This window comes from Camponotus vicinus, unplaced genomic scaffold (genome assembly GCF_025532165.1).
Source record: "Camponotus vicinus isolate PSW18456_S1 unplaced genomic scaffold, iyCamVici1.0 SCAF_11, whole genome shotgun sequence".
Taxonomy (NCBI): domain Eukaryota; kingdom Metazoa; phylum Arthropoda; class Insecta; order Hymenoptera; family Formicidae; genus Camponotus; species Camponotus vicinus.
This window is the reverse complement of record NW_028141947.1, coordinates 2,809,184-2,833,353: the sequence shown is the minus strand read 5'-3', so window position 1 is coordinate 2,833,353 and position 24,170 is coordinate 2,809,184. Positions and strand designations below refer to the sequence as shown.

Sequence of the window (24,170 nt, the reverse complement as noted above, 5' to 3'; positions counted from 1 at the left end):
AATAATAGGTCTTTTAATTGAACTGACTACTATATTAGTTAAAAGGTTATCTCTTTCTTTCTAATATGGAGTAAAAAAGAATTCATGACAATTTCTTTTTTATTCCACATTAGAATAAGGACAGAAATAAACTCCAAACTCGTGCAGCTAGTTCAGCTGAAAAGAACAGATTCATTATCGAAACGTGACTTTTTATTTTTTGAAGTATGAGAATGCAAATATAATTATTAAAATATAATAAGAAAACAGTATTTTATTTATACACACACACACACACACTCACACACACATAATATACAATAATATATAAGATATATATTTTACACATTCGCACATATATCACATTTAATCATATATAATAGATTTGTTTCTTCACCCTGACGTCATCTTCAGAAACGAAGAATAATGCTATTCTTTTCCACACCCACTTCCTTGTCCTTCGATGCAAGTTTACCTAAACATAAAATCACAACATAAAATAGGCGCAAGGACATACCTTTCAATTAAAATGGCGCTGAAAAGTGCCGATTTTTTATTACGTATAAAAGATACGTTTCAACGTTTTATCATTAAAAATAGCACTGAAAAGTGCTGATTCATCTGTCTGAAACAGACAGAGACCAAGATATCGATTGTGTAACTTTTTCTAAAGTGAAAACGTGAAAAGAGAAAAAAGAAAAATTTCCGCCACTCACGCATTGATTTTAAAATGAAATCAATGTGTGATTGGAAGAAATTTTTCACTTTTTACGTTTTCACGTTAGAAAAAGTCACACAATCGATATCCAAACCACAGGTCTCTTTCCTTCTCCTCTTCCCCACACCCTCCTTTCCCTCATCCTGTCTTTTCGCTCTTCTTTCTTCATTTCTTCTTTGTCACCCATTGGTCCTTTGCCACGTTCTTCATATTATCCTGTAAATAAATCTGCAAAAAAAACTTACAAGTTAATTTTAAAAAAGAGATGAAAGCTATTAAGATAAAAATATCAATGTCTCAAGTGTATTTAAATTTGGATGCTGATCATTTTTTATGTTTAATATGAATATTTCTTAATTTTTAACAAATGTATACATATATATTTTGATTCATATTCTAATTCATATTCTAATACATTTTTAATTCTAATATTTCTACTTGCAACATAAAATATGTATTCACATGATGTGTGCATACATATATTAAATTTAAAGTAGAAATATTAGAATTCAAAGGTAAAAGCAATACGAATGTCCAGTCGTAAATCGAGATGTTTACCTTATGCAAATAATAAGTTATTCATCATCTACTTCTTCAGGATCTTCTTCTCCTCCTCTCTCTTCTTCTCTGCCTCTCTCTTCTTCTTCCTCCCAAAAATCCCGGTTAACTCTTGGTGCTCCGACTCTCCGTGCACGTGGACCACGCATCCTACTGCGATATCTTTCCTTCGCAACGCGCAGAGTGTCCCGCATCTGCGTCTGAAATTCTGCTCGCGTTGGTCTTTGGAAATGTCGATTCCTGCAAATAGCCTCTGAAAAAAGGAACATTATATACAGTGATGGGAAAAAGTTCCGGAACGGTTAAGTAACTTTTGAACGGTTCAAGATAAAGGGCTAAAATTTATGAGTTCAATGGGACTATAATATCGATCGTTTAACGACAAAACCCCTCATCCAGCCCCAATGGGGGGCAGGGGGCGACGGGGGGGCGAATTTGTGTAATGGCACGGGGGGTCGAGTGACGGCTCATTTGAAAGGGTTTTTCAAGACGAATACAACGGATTTTGGAAAAGTTCGCTACGATTTTTTTTCGCGGACTTATGATGATTTAAAAGTAGTCGGTTGCGACACCCCACGAACGGACGGGATAAAAATTTCCATGGAATTTTTATCGATTCAAAATTGTCTCAGACGCGCGCGCGTGTGTGTGTGACTGTGTGTGTGTGTGTGTGTGTGTGTGTGTGTGTGACTGTGTGTGTGTCCTGCTCTCGGCGTCACCCAGGATCAACGACGTGGACGTAGCAGGAAACTGATCCCTTCGGGATGTTGGTTTAACGTGAGTAATCCCCTAGCCTCTCACGTGCGTGTGTGTGTGTGTGTGTGTGCGTGTGTGTCACAGCATAGACAGGGACCCCATAGCTCGTCATTTCCATGGTATTTATTGACTCCAAACCCCCTCTGATCTGTGTGCTTCTGTGTATGTGTTGTGTTTAATGTATTAAGTGCTCAAACTGACTACTTTTAAATCATCATAAGTCCGCGAAAAAAAATCGTAGCGAACTTTTCCAAAATCCGTTGTATTCGTCTTGAAAAACCCTTTCAAATGAGCCGTCACTCGACCCCCCGTGCCATTACAAAGATTCGCCCCCCCGTCGCCCCCTGCCCCCCATTGGGGGCTGGATGAGGGGTTTTGTCGTTAAACGATCGATATTATAGTCCCATTGAACTCATATAAATTTTAGCCCTTTATCTTGAACCGTTCAAAAGTTATTTAACAGTTCCAGAACTTTTTCCCATCACTGTATATATATATTTACATATGTATACAGGGTGACCCATTTTAACTTAGGCAGCCAAATAACTCGAAAAATAAGCAAGATAGAGAAAAATGTTTTAGACAAAAGTTGTATGGTTTCGAGGGGGCCATAAGACGGTATCATTGGTTTGACCTTGAAGAGTCATTTGAAGGTCACGTGAAGGTCACTTCAATTTTTTTAAATGGAATACCCTATATATTTTTGTACATTCTTGTAGCTTATTTCGAGAGCTTTCCAAAACACTATAATTAAGTACCTTTCCGTTAAGTACTTTTTGAGTTATGATGCTTGAAATAATTTCTTAATTTTACATAAACCGTAAAATATCTTGTAAAATATTCATTTTTCGATTATCTTACCTTAATACTTTTATGTACAAAATAATGAGAGGAATCAATTGGTGTAAAGAAAACACATAGTTGTTTTTAAGAAAAAATATGGAATTGTTAATTGCAAATTCCATATTTTTTCTTCGAAACAACTATGTGTTTTCTTTACACCAATTGATTCCTCTCATTATTTTGTACATAAAACTATTAAGGTAAGGTAATCGAAAAATGAATATTTTACAAGATATTTTACGGTTTATGTAAAATTAAGAAATTATTTCAAGCCTCATAACTCAAAAAGTACTTAACGAAAATGTACTTAATTATAGTGTTTTAGAAAGCTCTCGAGATGAGCTACAAGAATGTACAAAAATATATAGGATGTTCCATTTAAAAAAATTGAAGTGACCTTCACGTGACCTTCAAATGACTCTTCAAGGTCAAACCAATGATACCATCTTATGGCCCCCTCAAAACCATACAACTTTTGTCTAAAACATTTTTCTCTATCTTGCTTATTTTTCGAGTTATTTGGCTGCCTAAGTTAAAATGGGTCACCCTGTATATAAAATATAATATTAATATCTTTTAAGTAAAAGCGGAAAATTTTGTACCATAAATGGCCATGATGAAACGAGAGCGTTGTATAAAGGTCGCTGTCCTTCTTCTCGGCCCCACCAAGTGAAAGATCGCGTCAATTGGTCTGCAAAGCCTTCTTTAAAACATAGATTTACGGCTTCCTTTAAGTGAAAGCCGCCGATATATTGGAAGTAATTAACCTGAAAAGATATATTAATTGAAAAAAATATAAAATATAATAATATATATATATATATATATATAAGTATATGTGTAATAAATCAATACTTATATACAGGGTGACCCATTTTAACTTAGGCAGCCAAATAACTCGAAAAATAAGCAAGATAGAGAAAAATGTTTTAGACAAAAGTTGTATGGTTTCGAGGGGGCCATAAGATGGTATCATTGGTTTGACCTTGAAGAGTCATTTGAAGGTCACGTGAAGGTCACTTCAATTTTTTTAAATGGAATACCCTATATATTTTTGTACATTCTTGTAGCTTATTTCGAGAGCTTTCCAAAACACTATAATTAAGTACCTTTCCGTTAAGTACTTTTTGAGTTATGATGCTTGAAATAATTTATTAATTTTACATAAACCGTAAAATATCTTGTAAAATATTCATTTTTCGATTATCTTACCTTAATACTTTTACGTACAAAATAATGAGAGGAATCAATTGGTGTAAAGAAAACACATAGTTGTTTTTAAGAAAAAATATGGAATTGTTAATTGCAAATTACATATTTTTTCTTCGAAACAACTATGTGTTTTCTTTACACCAATTGATTCCTCTCATTATTTTGTACATAAAACTATTAAGGTAAGGTAATCGAAAAATGAATATTTTACAAGATATTTTACGGTTTATGTAAAATTAAGAAATTATTTCAAGCCTCATAACTCAAAAAGTACTTAACGAAAATGTACTTAATTATAGTGTTTTGGAAAGCTCTCGAGATGAGCTACAAGAATGTATAAAAATATATAGGATGTTCCATTTAAAAAAATTGAAGTGACCTTCACGTGACCTTCAAATGACTCTTCAAGGTCAAACCAATGATACCATCTTATGGCCCCCTCGAAACCATACAACTTTTGTCTAAAACATTTTTCTCTATCTTGCTTATTTTTCGAGTTATTTGGCTGCCTAAGTTAAAATGGGTCACCCTGTATATTAAAGAAGTTAAAATGTTCTCTTTCCTCCACCTCCTCTCTCTCTCTCACACACATACAAACAAACACTTACAACATCGGAATATCCATTGTCATCAATATTTTGAAATGCGTCCATTTGGTCCAACGTTGAAATTGGAAGTATAGCTGGCTTCTGTGCAATGGAATTGCGATTTTGAACGCATTTCAAAATTTTCTCCAGGAGGCCATTCATTCTTCTGGAAATGAAAAGATTAATCAATAATTTTGAAAGAAAAAAAAGGACTTTTAATATTTAAATACAATACATTTCATAGTTACTTCAATTCTGACTCCACGCGATTCATTTGTTCTTCTTTCCTGTAATTATATATAAACATTTTCAAGTACATTTTTTTCACACTCATATTTTTTTATTTACTTTACAAATAAGTAAAATACTGTACAAATAAGTAAAAATGAGGGTACCTCTTCTCGTTAAATTGTTTTTGGTATGGGATTCCCTGTGAATGATAGCCAACATATTCATCACGGGGATGGTGACGTGATGAATCTTGCTGCTGCCTGGACCAGGTTTCTGCAGATGTCTGAAACTCGGATAAGGTATTATTAATATAATGCGATTTATCAGAACCCCCCCACCTGTGACAAGTGTAAATCTGTTTGTGCATTGTGTGTGTGTTGCTGTATGGTAGATGTCTGTGCATGTGTATTTTCGTATGCCCGTGTTTCTGGTGTGTATCTTGTGTGAATTGAAATGTTTGAGTGTGTTTGTATGTTTGTGTTCGTGCATTGTGATGTATATTGTTGTTCTGTATATTGTTGTGTATGTGGTTGTGTCAAGCATGTATTAGTAATAGAATTTGTAGGACTCTGATTATTTAATTCCCTGTTGATGTCGGCGATATCTTCGTTGATTACATCTGGTCCTGTGATGGTAGCTTCTGCTGTGGTCCTCCTTTGCTTTCTTGGACTTTCATCAGACGATGTTGTTTGGTACCGCACAGGTTTAGGAACCACGCGCTTTGGCCGATCCATATCGCTGTAAGTATATAAAAACACATAATATATATAAATTTTTTGTACATCACAAATATGTCTCTTTTTGTCATTTCTACAATATGCATATATATATACATTATTTATAATGTGCAACATATATATTAATAATTTGCTAGAAATTTAGATACATTATAAAAATATAATGGTGTGATAAAAGAATACGTAGCACACTTTCTATCTATTATCTGTGTGCGTATCATATATAACTGCGACAATGTATTTCGATGATTCCATTATCAAGTGATCTATATTTTTCCACAAAAGCATTTTGCATTCACTTCATTGAATTGAAAATGATGATCTCTCTCATCTCTCTTACACTGACACATATACATTTGTATATACTTGAAAGTCTGAGAATTGTTGCAATTTTTAAAATTTTTTATATATCTTTAAAAAAATCGTTAGCAGCTAAATATAATTGAAGCTATTGATATTACTCGAGTAACTATATTCTGCAACAGATGAAACACCCTGCATATAATGCAAAATTTTTATTTCAATGTGTGACAACAATGAGGCAGGGTTCTAAAAATTGCCAGTTATATGAAAATCTATATGTGTGTTATAGATTTTCATTACTATTATAGCTGCGTGAATATCTAACAAAACTAATATATTTTTCAAGAATTATCTTTCTTCTTAAATCCTAAAACTCTTTATTTCGTTGTCTATTATATATAAACTATAATGCGACTTCAGCATGGATAATTATTTATAAATAAGTGGATAATAATTTAAAATAAGAATAAGTTTCATATTTACGTGTTTTTCCTGTTGCAGATACGGAAAAAATATGGTTTCTTCGCAGAACAATTCGCAAATTCGTCGAGTCCAACTCACTGTCTTAATAGTTGAACTCGGAATGACCGGTATTAGGTGTTACGTATAGCCGTAGCATACCGCGAAACTCAATATCCAATCATGAGTTTCTTCAATATGGCTCTACCAATCTGAGATTTCTCTTTTGGCACCTAACCGCTACTGTAATTTAGCCTATTTCGTCGTTTACGCACGTGGTTGCGGTATTATCGGTTAGGCGCCAAAAAGGAGATCTCAGATTGATGGAGCCATATTGAAGAAACTCGTGATTGGATATTGAAGGTTTGTTCGCGTCGCATGCCCCAATATGCTCCTACTCACTCCAACGCACTTTGATTTACTCATTCCGATGACGCCAACCAATTGAAGTGCGTTGGAGCGAGTAGGAGCATGTTGGGGCATGTGACGCGAACAAACCTTGAGTTTCGCGGTATGCTACGGTTACACGTAACATCTAATACCGGTTATTCCGAGTTAAACTGTTAAGACAGTGAGTTAAACTCGACGAATTTGTGATTTGTACTGCGAAGATATCACGTTTTTCTTGTGCCTGCAGTTTCCTGTAACAGAAAAAAGATACGTATATATAAATATGAAACCTCAGATTAAATTATCTACTTCGCGAAAATCACTGCATAAATTGTCCATAAGACAACGAAGTAGGGTTATGAGTCAAGTAAGAGAGAACTTGCGCTTGAAAAATTCTCACACGTGTAACGTTGCACAATTGAATAATTCCTCATTGCAAAATATTTCTACTTCATCGGTTGTAGAATGTAGTTCTTCTAATCTTGATACTTTACAGAATAATAGAGACATTTGCATAAATGTCAATGAGGATGATACGGCATCTTGTTCTTCTTCCATTTCACATGATTCTCAAACATCTCCATTTTCTACTTCTGAAGAACCATCTTTTCGTGAACATTTAGCATCTTGTTTTGTTGAAAATAATATAACGCATTCGCAAGGTAACAGTATCTTGTCAGTTCTGAAGAAACATACTTGTTTCTCTAATAATTTACCCACAGATGTTAGATCTCTTCTAAATACACCACGACAACGTGTTATTATATGTAATGTTGAACCAGGGCAATACATTCATTTCAATCTTGAAACAGAAATTATTGAAAGTCTTTTGAATGCTTCATTTATAGCTGTTGTTAGAGAATTAGAACTCGATTTTAGTACAGATGGATGTTCGTTGGACAAATCAAGTAGTATTCATCTCTGGCCGATTCAATGTAAAGTGTCGAATGTGAAAAATATTAAATCAATAGTTGTAGGAATTTATAAAGGTCCACAAAAGCCACATGATCCTAACATTTTCTTTGAAAAATTTGTTGTCGATGTTAGAGCAATTATGGCTAATGGAGGTATAAATTTTCGTGGCAGCAAAATACCAATAAAATTAAGATGTTTTATAGCTGATGCACCAGCTCGTGCTTTTATTTTAAATCATCGTGGTCATATGTCTCGTTATCCCTGTTCAAAGTGTAAAGTTTCTGGTATACTAAGCGATGGTCACTATGTCTTCAACGGTATGAATCATCCTCTTCGCACTGATGAAGAATATGTTTTATGTATAGATGAAGATCATCACAAAGAGGGCACAAGTCCATTATCATTACTACCAATAGGAATGATTTCTCAAGTCCCTTTTGAATATATGCATCTTGTATGCTTAGGTGTTATGAAAAAATTGTTATCTGCGTGGATACAAGGTAAATATTCACGAATATCAAAGCTTTCGGGAAGAGATATTTCTAGAATTAGTGATCGTTTAAATATTTTTAAAAAATATTGTCCTACGGAATTTGCAAGACGTCCTAGATCTTTAGATGTATATTCTAAGTACAAAGCGACAGAATTTCGCCAATTTCTTCTTTATATAGGGCCAGTTGTGATGTATAGTATATTGAACGAACATTTGTACAAGCACTTTTTACTCTTACATGGTGCTATAAGAGTCTTAGTTTCAAAGTGTCCCTCGAGAAAACAATTAAAATTTGCAGAACTCGCGTTGCACAAATTTGTACTTCGTTGTAATTCTCTTTATGGTCCAAATTTCAATAGCTACAATGTTCATGGTCTTCTTCATCTCACCGATGATGTTAAACGTCTTGGTAATTTAGATTCATTTTCTGCTTTTCCATACGAAAGTAATATGTCGATTTTTAGAAAGTATTGCAGGAAACCAAATCAACCTCTTCAACAATTTTTCAATAGAATGATGGAAATACGACAACACGGGCTATGTCAAAATCTCAATATTGAGTCATCCATTCGCGTATCAATGTCATATAATACTGATAAAAATAATCCTCATTATACTAAAATACAATTTAATGGAATATATTTAAGTACTGACTTGCGAGATAATTGCTGCATTTTGCTAGACGGATCAATCTGTATCGTCATAAATATTGTTGAAAATAATAATTCATATAATTTGATTGTTAAACGATTTTTAGAAGTAGATAATTTTTATAACATTGGCATGGAGTCCTCAGCCTTTCAGATATATAAATGTGGCAACATTAGCAGAGAGTGTATTACAATTAATTATAATGAAGTGAACGCAAAATGCTATAGAATGCCTTTATGGGAAAATAGATCACTGGATGACAGTGACAGTGATGAAGACGAGATGGAATCATCGAAATACATCGTCGCAGCTATGATACACACGGAATAGATAGAAAGTGTGTGATGTATTCTTTTATCATACCTTATTCATATATCATACATTATTCTTATAATGTATCAAACATTTCTAGCAAATTATTAAATATATAAGTTGCATATTATTAATAATGTATATATGCATGTTGTAGAAATGAAAAAAACAGACATATTTTTAATGTACAAAAAATTTATATATATATTATGTGTTTTTATATACTTACAGCGATATGGATGGATCAAAGTGTGTGGTTGCTAAACCTGTGCGGTATCAAACGTCTTTGGATGAAAGTCCAAGGAAGCGGAGGAGAAGCACAGCAGAAGCTACCATCACAGGACCAGATGTAATCAACAAAGATATCGCCGATCAATAGGGAAGTAAATCAGAGTCCTATAACTTCTATTATTAATACATACTTGACACAACCACATACACAACAATATACAGAACAACAATATACACCACAATGGACAAACACAAACATACAAACACTCAAACATTTCAATTCACACAAGATACACACCAGAAACACGGACATACGAAAATACACATGCACAGACATCTACCATACAGCAACACACACACAATGCACAAACAGATTTACACTTGTCACAGGTGGGGGGGTTCTGATAAATCGCATTATATTAATAATACCTTATCCGAGTTTCAGACATCTGCAGAAACCTGGTCCAGGCAGCAGCAAGATTCATCACGTCACCATCCCCGTGATGAATATGTTGGCTATCATTCACAGGGAATCCCATACCAAAAACAATTTAACGAGAAGAGGTACCCTCATTTTTACTTATTTGTAAAGTAAATAAAAAAATATGAGTGTGAAAAAAATGTACTTGAAAATGTTTATATATAATTACAGGAAAGAAGAACAAATGAATCGCGTGGAGTCAGAATTGAAGTAACTATGAAATGTATTGTATTTAAATATTAAAAGTCCTTTTTTTTCTTTCAAAATTATTGATTAATCCTTTCATTTCCAGAAGAATGAATGGCCTCCTGGAGAAAATTTTGAAATGCGTTCAAAATCGCAATTCCATTGCACAGAAGCCAGCTATACTTCCAATTTCAACGTTGGACCAAATGGACGCATTTCAAAATATTGATGACAATGGATATTCCGATGTTGTAAGTGTTCGTTTGTATGTGTGTGAGAGAGAGAGAGAGGAGGTGGAGGAAAGAGAACATTTTAACTTCTTTAATATATATAAGTATTGATTTATTACACATATACTTATATATATATATATATATATATATTTTATTATATTTTATATTTTTTTCAATTAATATATCTTTTCAGGTTAATTACTTCCAATATATCGGCGGCTTTCACTTAAAGGAAGCCGTAAATCTATGTTTTAAGGAAGGCTTTGCAGACCAATTGACGCGATCTTTCACTTGATGGGGCCGAGAAGAAGGACAGCGACCTTTATACAACGCTCTCGTTTCATCATGGCCATTTATGGTACAAAATTTTCCGCTTTTACTTAAAAGATATTAATATTATATTTTATATATACATATGTAAATATATATATATATATATATATATAATGTTCCTTTTTTCAGAGGCTATTTGCAGGAATCGACATTTCCAAAGACCAACGCGAGCAGAATTTCAGACGCAGATGCGGGACACTCTGCGCGTTGCGAAGGAAAGATATCGCAGTAGGATGCGTGGTCCACGTGCACGGAGAGTCGGAGCACCAAGAGTTAACCGGGATTTTTGGGAGGAAGAAGAAGAGAGAGGCAGAGAAGAAGAGAGAGGAGGAGAAGAAGATCCTGAAGAAGTAGATGATGAATAACTTATTATTTGCATAAGGTAAACATCTCGATTTACGACTGGACATTCGTATTGCTTTTACCTTTGAATTCTAATATTTCTACTTTAAATTTAATATATGTATGCACACATCATGTGAATACATATTTTATGTTGCAAGTAGAAATATTAGAATTAAAAATGTATTAGAATATGAATTAGAATATGAATCAAAATATATATGTATACATTTGTTAAAAATTAAGAAATATTCATATTAAACATAAAAAATGATCAGCATCCAAATTTAAATACACTTGAGACATTGATATTTTTATCTTAATAGCTTTCATCTCTTTTTTAAAATTAACTTGTAAGTTTTTTTTGCAGATTTATTTACAGGATAATATGAAGAACGTGGCAAAGGACCAATGGGTGACAAAGAAGAAATGAAGAAAGAAGAGCGAAAAGACAGGATGAGGGAAAGGAGGGTGTGGGGAAGAGGAGAAGGAGAGAGACCTGTGGTTTGGATATCGATTGTGTGACTTTTTCTAACGTGAAAACGTAAAAAGTGAAAAATTTCTTCCACTCACACATTGATTTCATTTTAAAATCAATGCGTGAGTGGCGGAAATTTTTCTTTTTTCTCTTTTCACGTTTTCACTTTAGAAAAAGTTACACAATCGATATCTTGATCTCTGTCTGTTTCAGACAGATGAATCAGCACTTTTCAGTGCTATTTTTAATGATAAAACGTTGAAACGTATCTTTTATACGTAATAAAAAATCGGCACTTTTCAGCGCCATTTTAATTGAAAGGTATGTCCTTGCGCCTATTTTATGTTGTGATTTTATGTTTAGGTAAACTTGCATCGAAGGACAAGGAAGTGGGTGTGGAAAAGAATAGCATTATTCTTCGTTTCTGAAGATGACATCGGGATGAAGAAACACATCTATTATATATGATTAAATGTGATATATGTGCGAATGTGTAAAATATATATCTTATATATTATTGTATATTATGTGTATGTGAGTGTGTGTGTGTGTAAATAAAATACTGTTTTCTTATTATATTTTAATAATTATATTTGCATTCCCATACTTCACAATAAAGTCACGTTTTGATAATGAATCTGTTTTTTTCAGCTGAACTGACTGCACGAGTTCAAAGTTTATTTTTTTCCTTATTCTAATGTGGAATAAAAAAGATAAACTCATGAATTATCTTTTTTATTCCACATTAGAAGGAAAGAATTAAACTTTTAACTGTAGTAATCAGTTCAGTTGAAAATACCTATATTATTCACATTTAAAATTTAAATGCACGTCTATTTAAAGAGCTGGTTATGTATAGAATCTGCTCGATTTCTGCTGTCAATCTGTTGCCAAGTTCTGTGCGCAGGATCTGCTCGGTTTCTGCCGTCAATCTGTTACCAAGTTATGTGCGCAGGCTCTACTCGGTTTCTGCCGTCAATCTGCTGTCAAATATGTGCGCAGACTCTGCGCGGTTTTTGGTGCCAATCTGCTCACATTGCTTTTCAGCAGATTCTGTCGCATTTCTGCCGTCAATCTGCTACCAGGTTATGTGCGCAGATTCTGCGCGATTTCTGCTGCCAGTCTGCTCACATTGCTTGTCAGCAGATTCTGTCGACAGAATACGAGCTTATAGCGGACACAGATGGCTATGGTTTTGGTTTGGGTTTCTGATCAAATTTGCTGCCAATCTGCGCGCATATTGCTAGCATTTTGCTATCTGGGACTTGACTTGTTGTTAGTTAAATTGAAATCTTTGTTTCCTGACATTCCTTTGTCATATAAGACTTTGCTTGACACTCCTTCAAACATTCAAATAATACAAATTAATGGAGGTTAACTTTGGTATAAAAGTATTACTGCAAATTTAAATTCCATGAATCTTAAGAATTATCTAAAACTTCATAAGAGAATTGTCATTGATGTCAATTCAGATGAGTTACCTCTTTTTAAAAGTTCCCGAGAACACTTCTGGCCTCTTCTTGGTAGACTTGTTGGTGTTAAAAATCAGCTCTTTGTCATTTCATTGACATTATTTCGAAGTGCAATTGTGCCTGATCTTCATCAATTTTTGTACTACTTTGTTAAGGAAGTTCATAACTTGCAAGAGAATGGATATATGTTTAATGGTCAGAGATTTGAATTTTGCATTAAAAACTTCATCTGTGATGCTCCTGCTCGCTCATTGATGAAAGGGATTGTAGAACATGGTGCATATTTTGCCTGTGAAAAGTGTACAGTAGAAGGTGAATGGGTAGATAACAGAATGACATATCCCAATCTTAATGATCCTATTAGAACAGATGAATCATTTGCCAATCGGAACCAGCCAAATCATCATCGACATAATTCTCCACTTGAAGAACTTGGAATCGGTATGGTATCGCAATTTCCACTTGATGGAATGCATTTGGTCTATCTAGGTGTATTCAGAAGATTACTATTGGTCTGGCAAAAGTGGAATGGGCCATGGAAATTACACGCAAGCACTGTGTCAAAAATATCTGCTGAGTTGCTAGTAGGAAAGACTACTTGTCCACAGGATTTTAATCGAAAGCCTAGAAATTTTAATGAATTACATTATTATAAAGCCACAGAATTTAGGAGATTATTACTTTATGATGGAATAGTAGTGTTGAAAGATCATTTAAATGAGAATATTTATAAGCATTTCTTGTTGCTTCATTGTGCTATTTTTATTCTTTCAAGTCCATCTCTTGTGCAGACTTTCTGCCATTATGCTGAAAAATTTTTAAATATATTTATATCTCACTCTGCTAAAATTTATGGCCAGAAATTTATTGTTTACAATGTTCACAATTTATGTCATTTAGCTCAAGAATGTTATCTTAATGGAGATCTTGAAAGTTTTAGTGTTTTTGTGTTTGAAAATAAGTTAAAGAATCTCAAAGCATCTCTTAAATCTGGCTATAAACCATTACAACAAGCTGCATTTCGCGATCTAGAGAGTAGTGAAAATATTGATATTATTTTAGATATAAAGAACAATCAAATTGCGCTTTCAATGCGACATTTTTATGCTAATGAAGTTCTGGATGGCCAACAGTATCGACGAATTATCATTAACAATGTTGTGCTTCAGTTGAACAGAAAGGATTCATGTGTTAGGATTAATACTGGAGAAATTATTACAATTATAAATATAGTACAAAGAGAGGATCGAGTGTTTCTGATTGGTAATGCATTTCTCAGAGCTGAAGATTTTTATCAGTATCCTATTTCCTCATCTGTTCTGGCAATATTTAAAGTATCTCATAAGAATGAGCAAAGAAAAATTTTTCCTATAAGTGATATAAAAGTTAAGTGTTGGCTAATTCCATATAGAGAATCTTATGTATGTATTCCTCTATTGCATTCTAGTCCTTTCTTTTATTAGTAATTCTTTCTTCTACTTTCTTTCTACGTTCTACTTCTTTCTCTTGTATATAGATAAGTTTTATTCACATACACGCAAACGCACATACACATGTCTTCTTTCTATGCCTCTATTTTTTTTCTTTTCCTTATCTTTATGATAATCCTTATTTTAATTGATAATCTTTGCTAAATACAATTTAATTTACATTACTTATTTCGATATTTACAATTTCCTAATTGGAAAGCAACTAAAATAATCTTATTAAATTAAATGTATATAAATCTGTGCAATTTTATTTACATATTTTTCTAATTATTCAGATGGACGTAGTGGATTTTTATTATATGCTCCCATTTTTTACAAATGTTATCTTTACTTTGTATAATGTTTTTCTTCTCTTTATAGTTTGTTGTGTTTAAATTTTCTAACAATAATGATGATGATGGCGATAATAACAGTAATGATATACTGTATGATGTTGGTTTGAGCAAATGGCTGAAATGTTGTGAAGAAAATATGAATGGAATAATAAAATGGCCTCCCAAAACTGCAAATACAGGACTTTTAGCACGTAAAGAGAAAAGCTCAAAAAATGATTGGAAAGAATTTCCCATTTATATTAAGGGATATTATGGTTAGTTTCCTTGTCAGCTCTGATAAATAAAATGTCGAAATTATCTTGATTAAAATTATTTGTAATGCGTAAAACTGCTAAAATGTCTAATGTTGTGTTTTGTATAATTGCTAATTCTATCTTACGGAATTACATTTTTATACATTCGTGCATGCCTCTCTAGCATTCATCAATCCTTTAGGCTTGTTTTTACAAGTCTTTTTAATTATTAAACTTGTTATAGACACCTACTTGAAAGCCTGTCAGGTATGCAAAGAATACGTTAAAGATTCAAACTATGAAACAGAAATGGAATTTGAGCAAGGAAAGAGGAAAAAGAGAAGGGCAGCAATACTACTACACTCGTCGGACTCAGGCTCACAATCAGACTCAAACTCAGATGACAAGAGGAAAAACAAAAGGATGAGACATAAGCTTGAAAAGAAGATACCTCCACCTCCTCAGGTGCTATTATTTGATGACTATGTTGGCTCACCATGTAAAGAATCACAAAATTCTTCAAAATATTTAATATCTAAGCAACACCCTAAAATAATACAAAACATTGTTTTGCAAGAGAATCGTGAAAAAGACACATCCTCTGTTCGTGAATCCAAGTGTAAACAAAATAAAATCTCTATTAAGACAGCCTCTGATTCAGGTTTATATGATAAAAATTCTGAACTTCTTCAAAAATTGAAAAGTCTAAAAGAGCAGACATCTGAAAAAAAGAAAACAATTGGAGATAAAAAGAATTGTTCCTCATACAATAAAGATAAAGAAAATCAGAGAGAGTATTCTGAACCAAACAATAAGCAAAATGAGTCTGCCTTACATAATGTAACACTTTGTTCAAGTTCACACCAAAGTTTGCAAGAAGAAGAAAAGAACAAAGTTTACAAGCTAACATCACAGAATAAGAAAAGATTTCCAAACAAGAGTTCTTCTATAATGACAAATGAATTAAGCTCTTGTATTAATACAAGCTGTATTAATACATCGGTCAAACAAATTAGCATGGACGAACATTCATCAAGTTCTATAGATACTACTATACGATGTCCTGACTCGCCTGATACTCTGTCGAGCAAATCCTCTGCATCTGTACGAAAATCCAATCTTGTACAAAATAAAGACAATCATCGTCGTTCTCTTAGTTTTAGTAAGTTCTTTTATTTACTGTCTTTTTCTAAAACCATTATTTTTATAGACAAGAGTGTATTATTTCTATCAGCTTGTTAATATCATAATTGTTTTATTTTTAGACTCTACAGGTACAGAATATTCTTCGTCGAAAGGAAATTCTATTACAGATAGCTCAGTACAATCTATTTCGTGCAAAGGTGGATTTTTTCATGTGATCTATTAAATTGTCCGACTTTTTTTTCTATTTTTTTACAATTAATTTCTATCGTCTATCACTTCTAGAAATAACCTCATTACAAAAAATCATGATGAACTGCAAGAAAGAGATCAGAAGAATGAGCAGTAAACTTGATATATCTATTATGAACCAGGAGAATCTGTGCCATTTCATTATTCCAGGAAACAAAGTAATAAAGCATCCTTATGATATGCCTCCATTGCCTATTAGCACACTTGAAGAATTGAATAGCATGGAGAAATTCCTAGCTAATGATAGTAATCTAACTGGGGCAGTGAGTACAATTTTTCTTCATGTAGTATTGATGTATTCTTAAGCAAAATATGGCTGCTTTGTAGAGAAATGACCACGTTCAGCAGAACAACTGATGTTGAGTTGTCATTTTATTAAGACTTGATGTTGATTTGTTGGTAAAAAGTAAGAATCAATTAGTTTGATTGCTATCAAGCAATTACTAAAATTTGTTTTGCTGAACGCGGCCAATGTCCGCGTTAATCAATAATCAATAAATCGTATAATCAATAAATAATCCTTTTCTGCTAAAACATTTTATTTATCTTGAAAAATATTTAATAAGTATTTATTTGATCAAAATTTTAAGTATTTGTGTAGTAGTTTGTGGCATAAACTTGCTATCAAAAGCTTCCCTTAGAGTGTGATTTTCTGTATATATTTATATCTATATCCTATACATTATTAAAAAAAGATTGCTCAATGTTGAACTGTACTATTTAATTAGGATATTTGAAAAAATTCTGAAGGAATTTTCACCACGTTTTTTGTTTTTAATGTTTTTGTAAATCAATTTTTTTACATAATTTTAGTGTTCCTATATTAGTAAGAATATAGATAAGAAGAGCGTGGAAAATTCAGTCAGAAAGATATTGGCGAAACTAGTGACTAATACTCTGGCATCAAAATTCAGTCTGCACGGTCACGGGAATAAGAGGCGTTTTGATATTTTGAAACTGTGGGATCTTGTTCAAAGTAAAATCATTATCAAATAATCTGTAAAACTCTGTATCTTAACTCGTTTTTTGTACTATTTTTAATTTCAGTTGTATTTTCTTGTTTTTTAGGAGCCCTTTTAACCAAATTTGAGATTTGTGATATATCTGCGGCAGAGAAAAGTGCTGCAACATGGCTGACCAATACTTCATGGAGAAAGCAGGAGGATGATTCTTTTGGAAAAAGGAGTAAAAACATGTCTCCAAATCATTAAGAGAGAAGTAGAATAAAGTTAATAAACATAAGGCTAATTTTTATCTTTTTTTTTCAAAGCGTATGGTACATATAAACTCAATCTTATACGCAACACTTCTTAAGCGATTCCAAGCCTATGAATATCGAATTACTTAATTTATTTAAACGAGCATCAATCAAGCGTTTGATATAATGTTTAGCTTGTGTCATTACGGAATCTGCAAGAGAATGGTCTCTAATTCTTACCGTTTTGATCCCTAATATAATGTCAGGGAACGTATTTGAATGTTATTTTAGTTATCTATCTTATGTAATTCCAGTGATACAGGGCTTATCTGGGTGATTGATTGTTATAAATATTCTTAAAGCATTTTATTAACAACATGTTATTACATATTATATATATGTTAGAACATGCTATTATTACTTATTATATTATTATTGTTATTCTCATATATCACTTTAGCTAATCATATGAGATTGAGTTCATATGTACTATACACAAAAAGTTGTGAAATTTGTGTAATATTTCTTAATTATGTTATGATATTGGACAAAACAAATTATTATGTTTAGTTTTTTTAATTTAAAGAGCTACCCAGGTAGCAAAATGACGTCTCCAGACGTTTTAATGACGTACAATGACATCATTAAAACGTTATTAAGATGTCATTTGACGTCACTCTGCTACCTGGATATTTTATAAAATGTTTGCTTTTGAGAGAAAATATAAAAATGCAAGAATGACTAGTATTTTTTATAATTTAAGTTTTTGCAATATTTCTTAGTTATGTTATGATGTTAGACAAAGCAAATTATTATGTTTAATTTTTCAATTTTAAGAGAAGAGCTATTTTATAAAATATTTGTTTTTAAGGGAAAATATAAAAAATGCAAAAATGACTACTATTTTCTATAATTTAATTACTTGTCCATAATTTAGTTATCTGCCTTTTTATTCCATCTGAAATAAACATTGAAGCGATTTTCTTATGATCGTGTTTAGTTATATTGGTAAAAGATAAGAATATGCAATGAGTGTCTTACATAATAATTAAAAAATTAATGGATTTTTGGAAATATTGCAGGAGCCTTATTTTCAAAATCATAAAATTTTTTGTATGCGAAAGTGTACTATTCCTGATTGGTGTATTGTTTTGAAAAATATACATTAATCAGGAACTGCGCAGTGTCACTTTTGTATACAAAAATTTTTCGTATGATTCAAAAATAAGATTTCAGATTCTATTAATCTTTAATCGAAAGGCTCATGTACCAATAAGCACTTGCACTGTGATATGTGAGAAATTGAGCATAAGTTTTGATGTCAAAAATTAATCGAAATTTAGCTGCTTTCGATGTCAAAAATTGCTTAAAATCGAGTTGATTTTGATGTCGAAAATTTCTCGAAACTAAGCCCGTTTAAATCTCGAATCGATATTGGATTTCTACCTCTTATCGATGAATAAATTTCAATATCATTTCGATATCATTTCGACTTCTTATTTCTCACTGGGTACTTTGTTGATCCTAACCTTATACAACTTGGAATATACACGCTGGAACATATACGCTGATTAACATTAAATCCCTTGCTTAAATAAACATAATGAAGAGTAAGATTTTTAATTTTTGTAGAATAATAAGAGTGTTACAGGAATTATGAGGACTCAATTTGAAACACTGTCTGACACCGTATGTACTTTTATGCGAGTACAAAAGAATGAATTATATTATATTATTCTTACTCGTTTATTATCTTCGTTGTCCATTGTAAGATGATAAATAACAAGCAAGATAAATCCAATGTCAAGACAAGTGAGAATAATTAAAATATAGATGATACTTAGCGAACTACCACATATGCCGCCACAGTGCACAGTGTATCGAGGTTAGGATGGGCAACATAACTCTGTAGAATCGATATGTCATCAACCGCAATATCGACCCAGACAGCAGACTTTTCATAATATGTTCATAAAGAGCTCATTTTTTTGACCTCTTTATGATTTGCATTAAATGAATTCAAGATGTGATCTAAAAATATTACTTTTTTAAGCTCTTGAACACTAAATCATAAGCAGCTAATTATGAGTTCCCATATATGAACCTGTTATAACATTCATACAGTGGTCAGAAAAATATCATTTTGATATCAGAAATGTGGCACCTATTTCTTTGCTTGCCGCTACGCGGCGAGTCACTCCTAATTTCACTCGTATTCAATATTTATCATGAAATGTATATAAAGAACTAGTAATTAACACATAAGGTTTAAAGTATATTTTTTCCTTTTATGAGCAGTAATGCCAGAAAGAGGACACACTGCTCACACGCATACAAGCAGAGAGAACCACATACATGTGCTACGCAGCATAATTGTGTGTGAATCGCATCCTCTTCCTGATATAACTATTTATCAGTTTAATTTCTGACAAACTGAATATAAAATAATTTAAAATAATTTAAAATAATTTAAAATAATTATAGAAATATTTAGAAAATAATTAAAAACCTATTATAAATTGCACAAATTTTCTTAATTACCGAAATTTTTACAATTTGCAGTAATGTGCACAACTAACTTTTCTACGATCTCGTCCTCAGAATAAAAGTTCATAATACTATTCTTAAAGAATCTTAAAGAACTCATTATGACCAGCTCACAAAGTATCCATTTAGGTGGCGCATAAGATCACAATCCGAGCACCTTAGCATCACTTTTTGAAAAAAATTGAGGAACTCATAAAAATTTATGTAATTCATAAAGAGCTATTATAAGATGTCTCCGTGCTGTCTGGGGATTTATTTAAGGCCGATATTCATATAGGTCGATTTTATATTTAAAATCATTTTAAGTAGTCTAATATGTTGTGTCTTAATACAGTCCAAAACGCCATAGAAAAAATATTAGGAATAGAAGAATTAATATTAGAAATAGAAAAAAGAAAGATCTTTTTTTCTTTCCTTTTTTTCTTATTCTTAATGTTTAATATATTTTAATTCTTATATTTCTAATATTTTCTCTATTGTGCGTTGATTAGCCTAAAATCACAGAGATATTAGCATTATCTCTAAGACATTATTTTAGACAGTCTTGAAATAAAAACGAGCTAATAAATACATGGGTCTAGATATTTTTTATATTGATACAAAAAAGTTTTAAAAGTGATACAAAATAAAAATACGTAAAACCTGCGACATTGCTTTTGTGTTAATTTGCATGAGAACTAAGGGCCTGAGCAGAATGGCTGCCTTATAATTTTAAGACTATGTTTTATGCCTTAAGTCTTTGTGTTAGGTAACGCACAATACTGTGTGTTATGTCTCGAGTCTTATGTATACGCGAACGTTTATTTCTTACAAACGTTCGCGTATACATAAGACTCGAGACATGACACACAGTATTGTGCGTTACCTAAGACAAAGACCTAAGGCATAAAACATAGTCTTAAAATTATGAGGCAGCCATTCTGCTCAGGCCCTAATCGTAAGAATCACTCGATCAGTAAAACATGACTTGTCAAATCAACGTCAAATTGATATCGAATCGATGAGTTATTTCAACATTGAATCGAAAGTATCATATTGATATCATTTCGATCTCGAATCAAGATTTTACGTATAAACAGATGTGCGCAGAATTGCAACAATAAAATTGAATAAAACAGTAGCAGAAGCATCTATTTATGTACCCAGATAGCAAAGTCTGTAGAAAGCATATCATGCCAAGTGTCTGCTATCAACTAATGTTAGCAAAACGGCTACAAATTTGGTACTGAAGCTGTTATTACCAATTAAGTTGACAAATTAATGTCAAAAATCGAACAGAGTCTGCTCACAGAATCTGACGCAGATTGATGGCAGAAACCAAGCAGAATCTGCTAACATGACTTGATATCAGATTGTCGGCAAAAATCAAGCATAATCTGCGTGCGCGCAATTTGACTGCAGATTGACAGCAGAAGTGGAACAGGGTTTGCATGCGTGATCTGATGGCAAATTGGCAATCTGCATTTGATTCGATAGTTCCTTCGCTTACCGCTATGTGATGTATTTTCTCGCAATCAAATTTCTGTCAGAAATATATATAAAGTCGCTATTATTAATAAAAGATCAAAAATATAATAACTATTTCTATCACTTTAATTTCTGATATGTGATACAAGCAGATAAGATTCAGAATATTAAACTGATTGGAATCAATAGGATAAATGGATAATTATTCATTTACTGCCTATTTGAAGCATAAAGGAAGAATTTAATTCTAAATAAATTATATCTCAAGTTTTATAAGTTAAATTTAATTATTTTCACCTTTTACTTTATTATTAATTTAATTAAATTGAGTCCTTTATTATGTGAGATATAGCTACGATATAACATATTACATATTATATGTTGTATTAGAAGAAAATTGTAATTAACCGATAACTCGCCGATAATAGTCTTATTTAACATCTGTAGTAATTAATTTTATTATATTTATATTACTTATTTATATGAATGACCAGAAGCTGCAGATTCTGCTCGGGATCTGCTGCCAATCTGCCGTCAGATTACGCGCGCGCAGATCCTGCTCGGTTTCTGCCGACAATTTGAAATCAAGTGATGTTAGCAGATCCTGCTTGGTTTTTGCTAATAATCTGCTGTCAGATTCTGTGAGCAGGTTTTGCTAGCAAATCGTGAGCCTATTGCGGACATAACGGATGCCAATCTGCTAGCAACTTTTGTGGAAATCTGTCGCCAATCTGCTGGCAAATTGCGCGCATTTTGCTTACCGGGTATTGTCAGTTCATTTAAGGCTACCCTGGCAAAAATGAGACGTTTGTTTGGCGTTTACATGAACGTTTGTGGAAGTTCGTCGAGAGTTTAAAAACGATTAGTAAAGAGTTTGTAGAACAAAGTTGCAACACTGCAGCGTTTAAAAGACGTTTGTACGTTATAGCGTAAACGTAAACGTTTGAAAAGTCTGAGTAAACTCTGTACACGAAGATGTATCAACGTTTACTGAACGTACTCTGAAAAATGTTACCTCAGCATTGCAAAACTTTCATGTAACATTATATAAAGAGTTTGTAGAACAAAAATTGCAACACTGCAGCGTTTGATAAGCATTCAAAACCCAACAGCGTTATGTAAGTGCTCTTACAAAGTTTGAAAAGCATATAAACTCTCAGAAAACCCTCACTCAACGGTTGTTAACGCTTTATAAAGTTTCTTATTTTCGCCAGGGTACTCGAAAATAAATCGAAATTCAAACAAACATCGAGTTTTTTTACCCTTGCTAGCGCTATCGAGATAGCTTCGACGTCCAAGACATCGTTTTGACATCATTTCGATATTAGTTTTCTCACTGGGACACAGTATTGTTACCTAAGACAAAGACTTAAGGCATAAAACATAGTCTTAAAATCTTAAGGCAGCCATTCTGCTCAGGCGCTTATATATTTCAGTGTTCTGATGTTATGACTTTTTGCTTGGACTGTATGCTATCCTCCCCACTCTTGACCACAATGTAAGTTAGACAAAGATAACCGAGGAACTTGGGACCTCTCTCTCGTCACGCACGAAGACAATGGTTTTGTATGCCAGCGCTTATTCCAGTTAGTATATATTTCAGTGGTTATCTGTTATTGCGTTCCGAATTAAGGCCATCACACACAAAATTGCATAGCTGCATATGCATAACATAAGACCATATGGACCAATGAGCATCGAGTATTAAGTCGCCATATTGACTTACATAACATAATATGCTCGATGCTCATTGGTCCATATGGTCTTATGTTATGCATATGTAGCTATGCAATTTTGTGTGTGATGGCCTTTACACATAAAACGCATAAATCGCATAAACGCATAAACGCATCAACTGCCTCAAGTCGAAAGTAGAGACGCTGGAAAGGTGCTAAGAATTTAGTACGGTAAGTACAATCTAGAGAATTCTCAGCGCTACTAAAGCGCTACCAATGCGCGCATTGGTTAAATCGGAACGATTTTCTATGCAGTCTACGCGCTTCATGCGTAATTCGGAACGCACCTTAAAGGTACGTTCCCATGGAGTAGAACGCGTAAGCGGATCAGGCGGATAGCTAATCACGAAACGATTTTTATTTCCGATATTATTTCCTTCATCTAAACCATCTTGTGATTGGCTATCCGCCTGATCCGTTTACGCGAATTTAATTTATAATTTATATTAATATAAGGGTGCAGTCCCCCCCATGGAGCGTATCGCGGATTGCGCGTATTGAAAATCTGACCAATCGCAGACGTTCCGCTGTTTTTGATACGCGAAAGTTTCGTTTCGATTGGTCAGATTTTCAATATGCGCAATCCGCGATACGCTCCATGGGACTGCACCCTAAGATAAAATATTGTAACTAGTTGTTTAAAATAAAAGCAAGCAGATTAAATATTTATTCTATATTATTGGATGTAATATGAAAATAAGCTTGATAAGTGAATAGTAAGGGCACCTTTACATGGGAGCGTTTGCGCAGAAAACCATTACCAGACCATTGCGCAGGATTCATCTGCGCAATAGTCTGGTAATGGTTTTCTGCGCAGACGCTCGACGCTCCCATGTAAAGGCACCTTAACAGAAATAAGATTTTCAAAA

At 32.9% G+C, this 24,170-nt stretch overlaps 3 protein-coding genes and 1 pseudogene across 5 annotated transcripts; 3 read left to right on the top strand and 1 right to left on the bottom strand.

Annotated features, from left to right (window-relative positions):
• Positions 1 to 310: 310 nt before the first annotated feature.
• Positions 311 to 6,580, bottom strand: LOC145961842 (uncharacterized). Of its 2 annotated transcripts, none has more exons than XM_083082323.1 (7): positions 6,408 to 6,580; positions 5,049 to 5,622; positions 4,902 to 4,940; positions 4,675 to 4,819; positions 3,457 to 3,621; positions 1,256 to 1,508; positions 311 to 913 (listed from the first exon to the last, which is right to left on the bottom strand). In XM_083082323.1, the coding sequence occupies exons 2-6, from the start codon at positions 5,285 to 5,287 to the stop codon at positions 1,284 to 1,286; spliced, it is 813 nt and encodes a 270-aa protein (XP_082938449.1). In that variant the 5' UTR covers positions 5,288 to 5,622; positions 6,408 to 6,580; the 3' UTR covers positions 311 to 913; positions 1,256 to 1,283. The 2 variants fall into 2 exon arrangements, with proteins under 2 accessions (XP_082938449.1, XP_082938448.1); XM_083082322.1 differs by having other exon boundaries at positions 812 to 925.
• Positions 6,581 to 6,939: 359 nt separating this feature from the next.
• On the top strand, positions 6,940 to 9,479 carry LOC145961690 (uncharacterized). The gene is made up of 2 exons (XM_083082136.1): positions 6,940 to 9,169; positions 9,376 to 9,479. Exon 1 carries the CDS (start codon positions 7,057 to 7,059, stop codon positions 9,160 to 9,162), a length of 2,106 nt encoding a protein of 701 aa, XP_082938262.1. The 5' UTR covers positions 6,940 to 7,056; the 3' UTR covers positions 9,163 to 9,169; positions 9,376 to 9,479.
• Positions 9,429 to 11,822, top strand: LOC145961692 (uncharacterized; annotated as a pseudogene). The gene is made up of 7 exons (XR_014435687.1): positions 9,429 to 9,939; positions 10,028 to 10,066; positions 10,149 to 10,293; positions 10,469 to 10,633; positions 10,738 to 10,990; positions 11,321 to 11,494; positions 11,792 to 11,822. The product of XR_014435687.1 is annotated as an uncharacterized LOC145961692 (transcript).
• Positions 11,823 to 16,490: 4,668 nt separating this feature from the next.
• On the top strand, positions 16,491 to 18,011 carry LOC145961999 (uncharacterized). The gene is made up of 3 exons (XM_083082712.1): positions 16,491 to 16,616; positions 17,167 to 17,329; positions 17,422 to 18,011. Exons 1-3 carry the CDS (start codon positions 16,533 to 16,535, stop codon positions 17,562 to 17,564), a joined length of 390 nt encoding a protein of 129 aa, XP_082938838.1. The 5' UTR covers positions 16,491 to 16,532; the 3' UTR covers positions 17,565 to 18,011.
• The last annotated feature ends 6,159 nt before the right edge of the window (positions 18,012 to 24,170 follow it).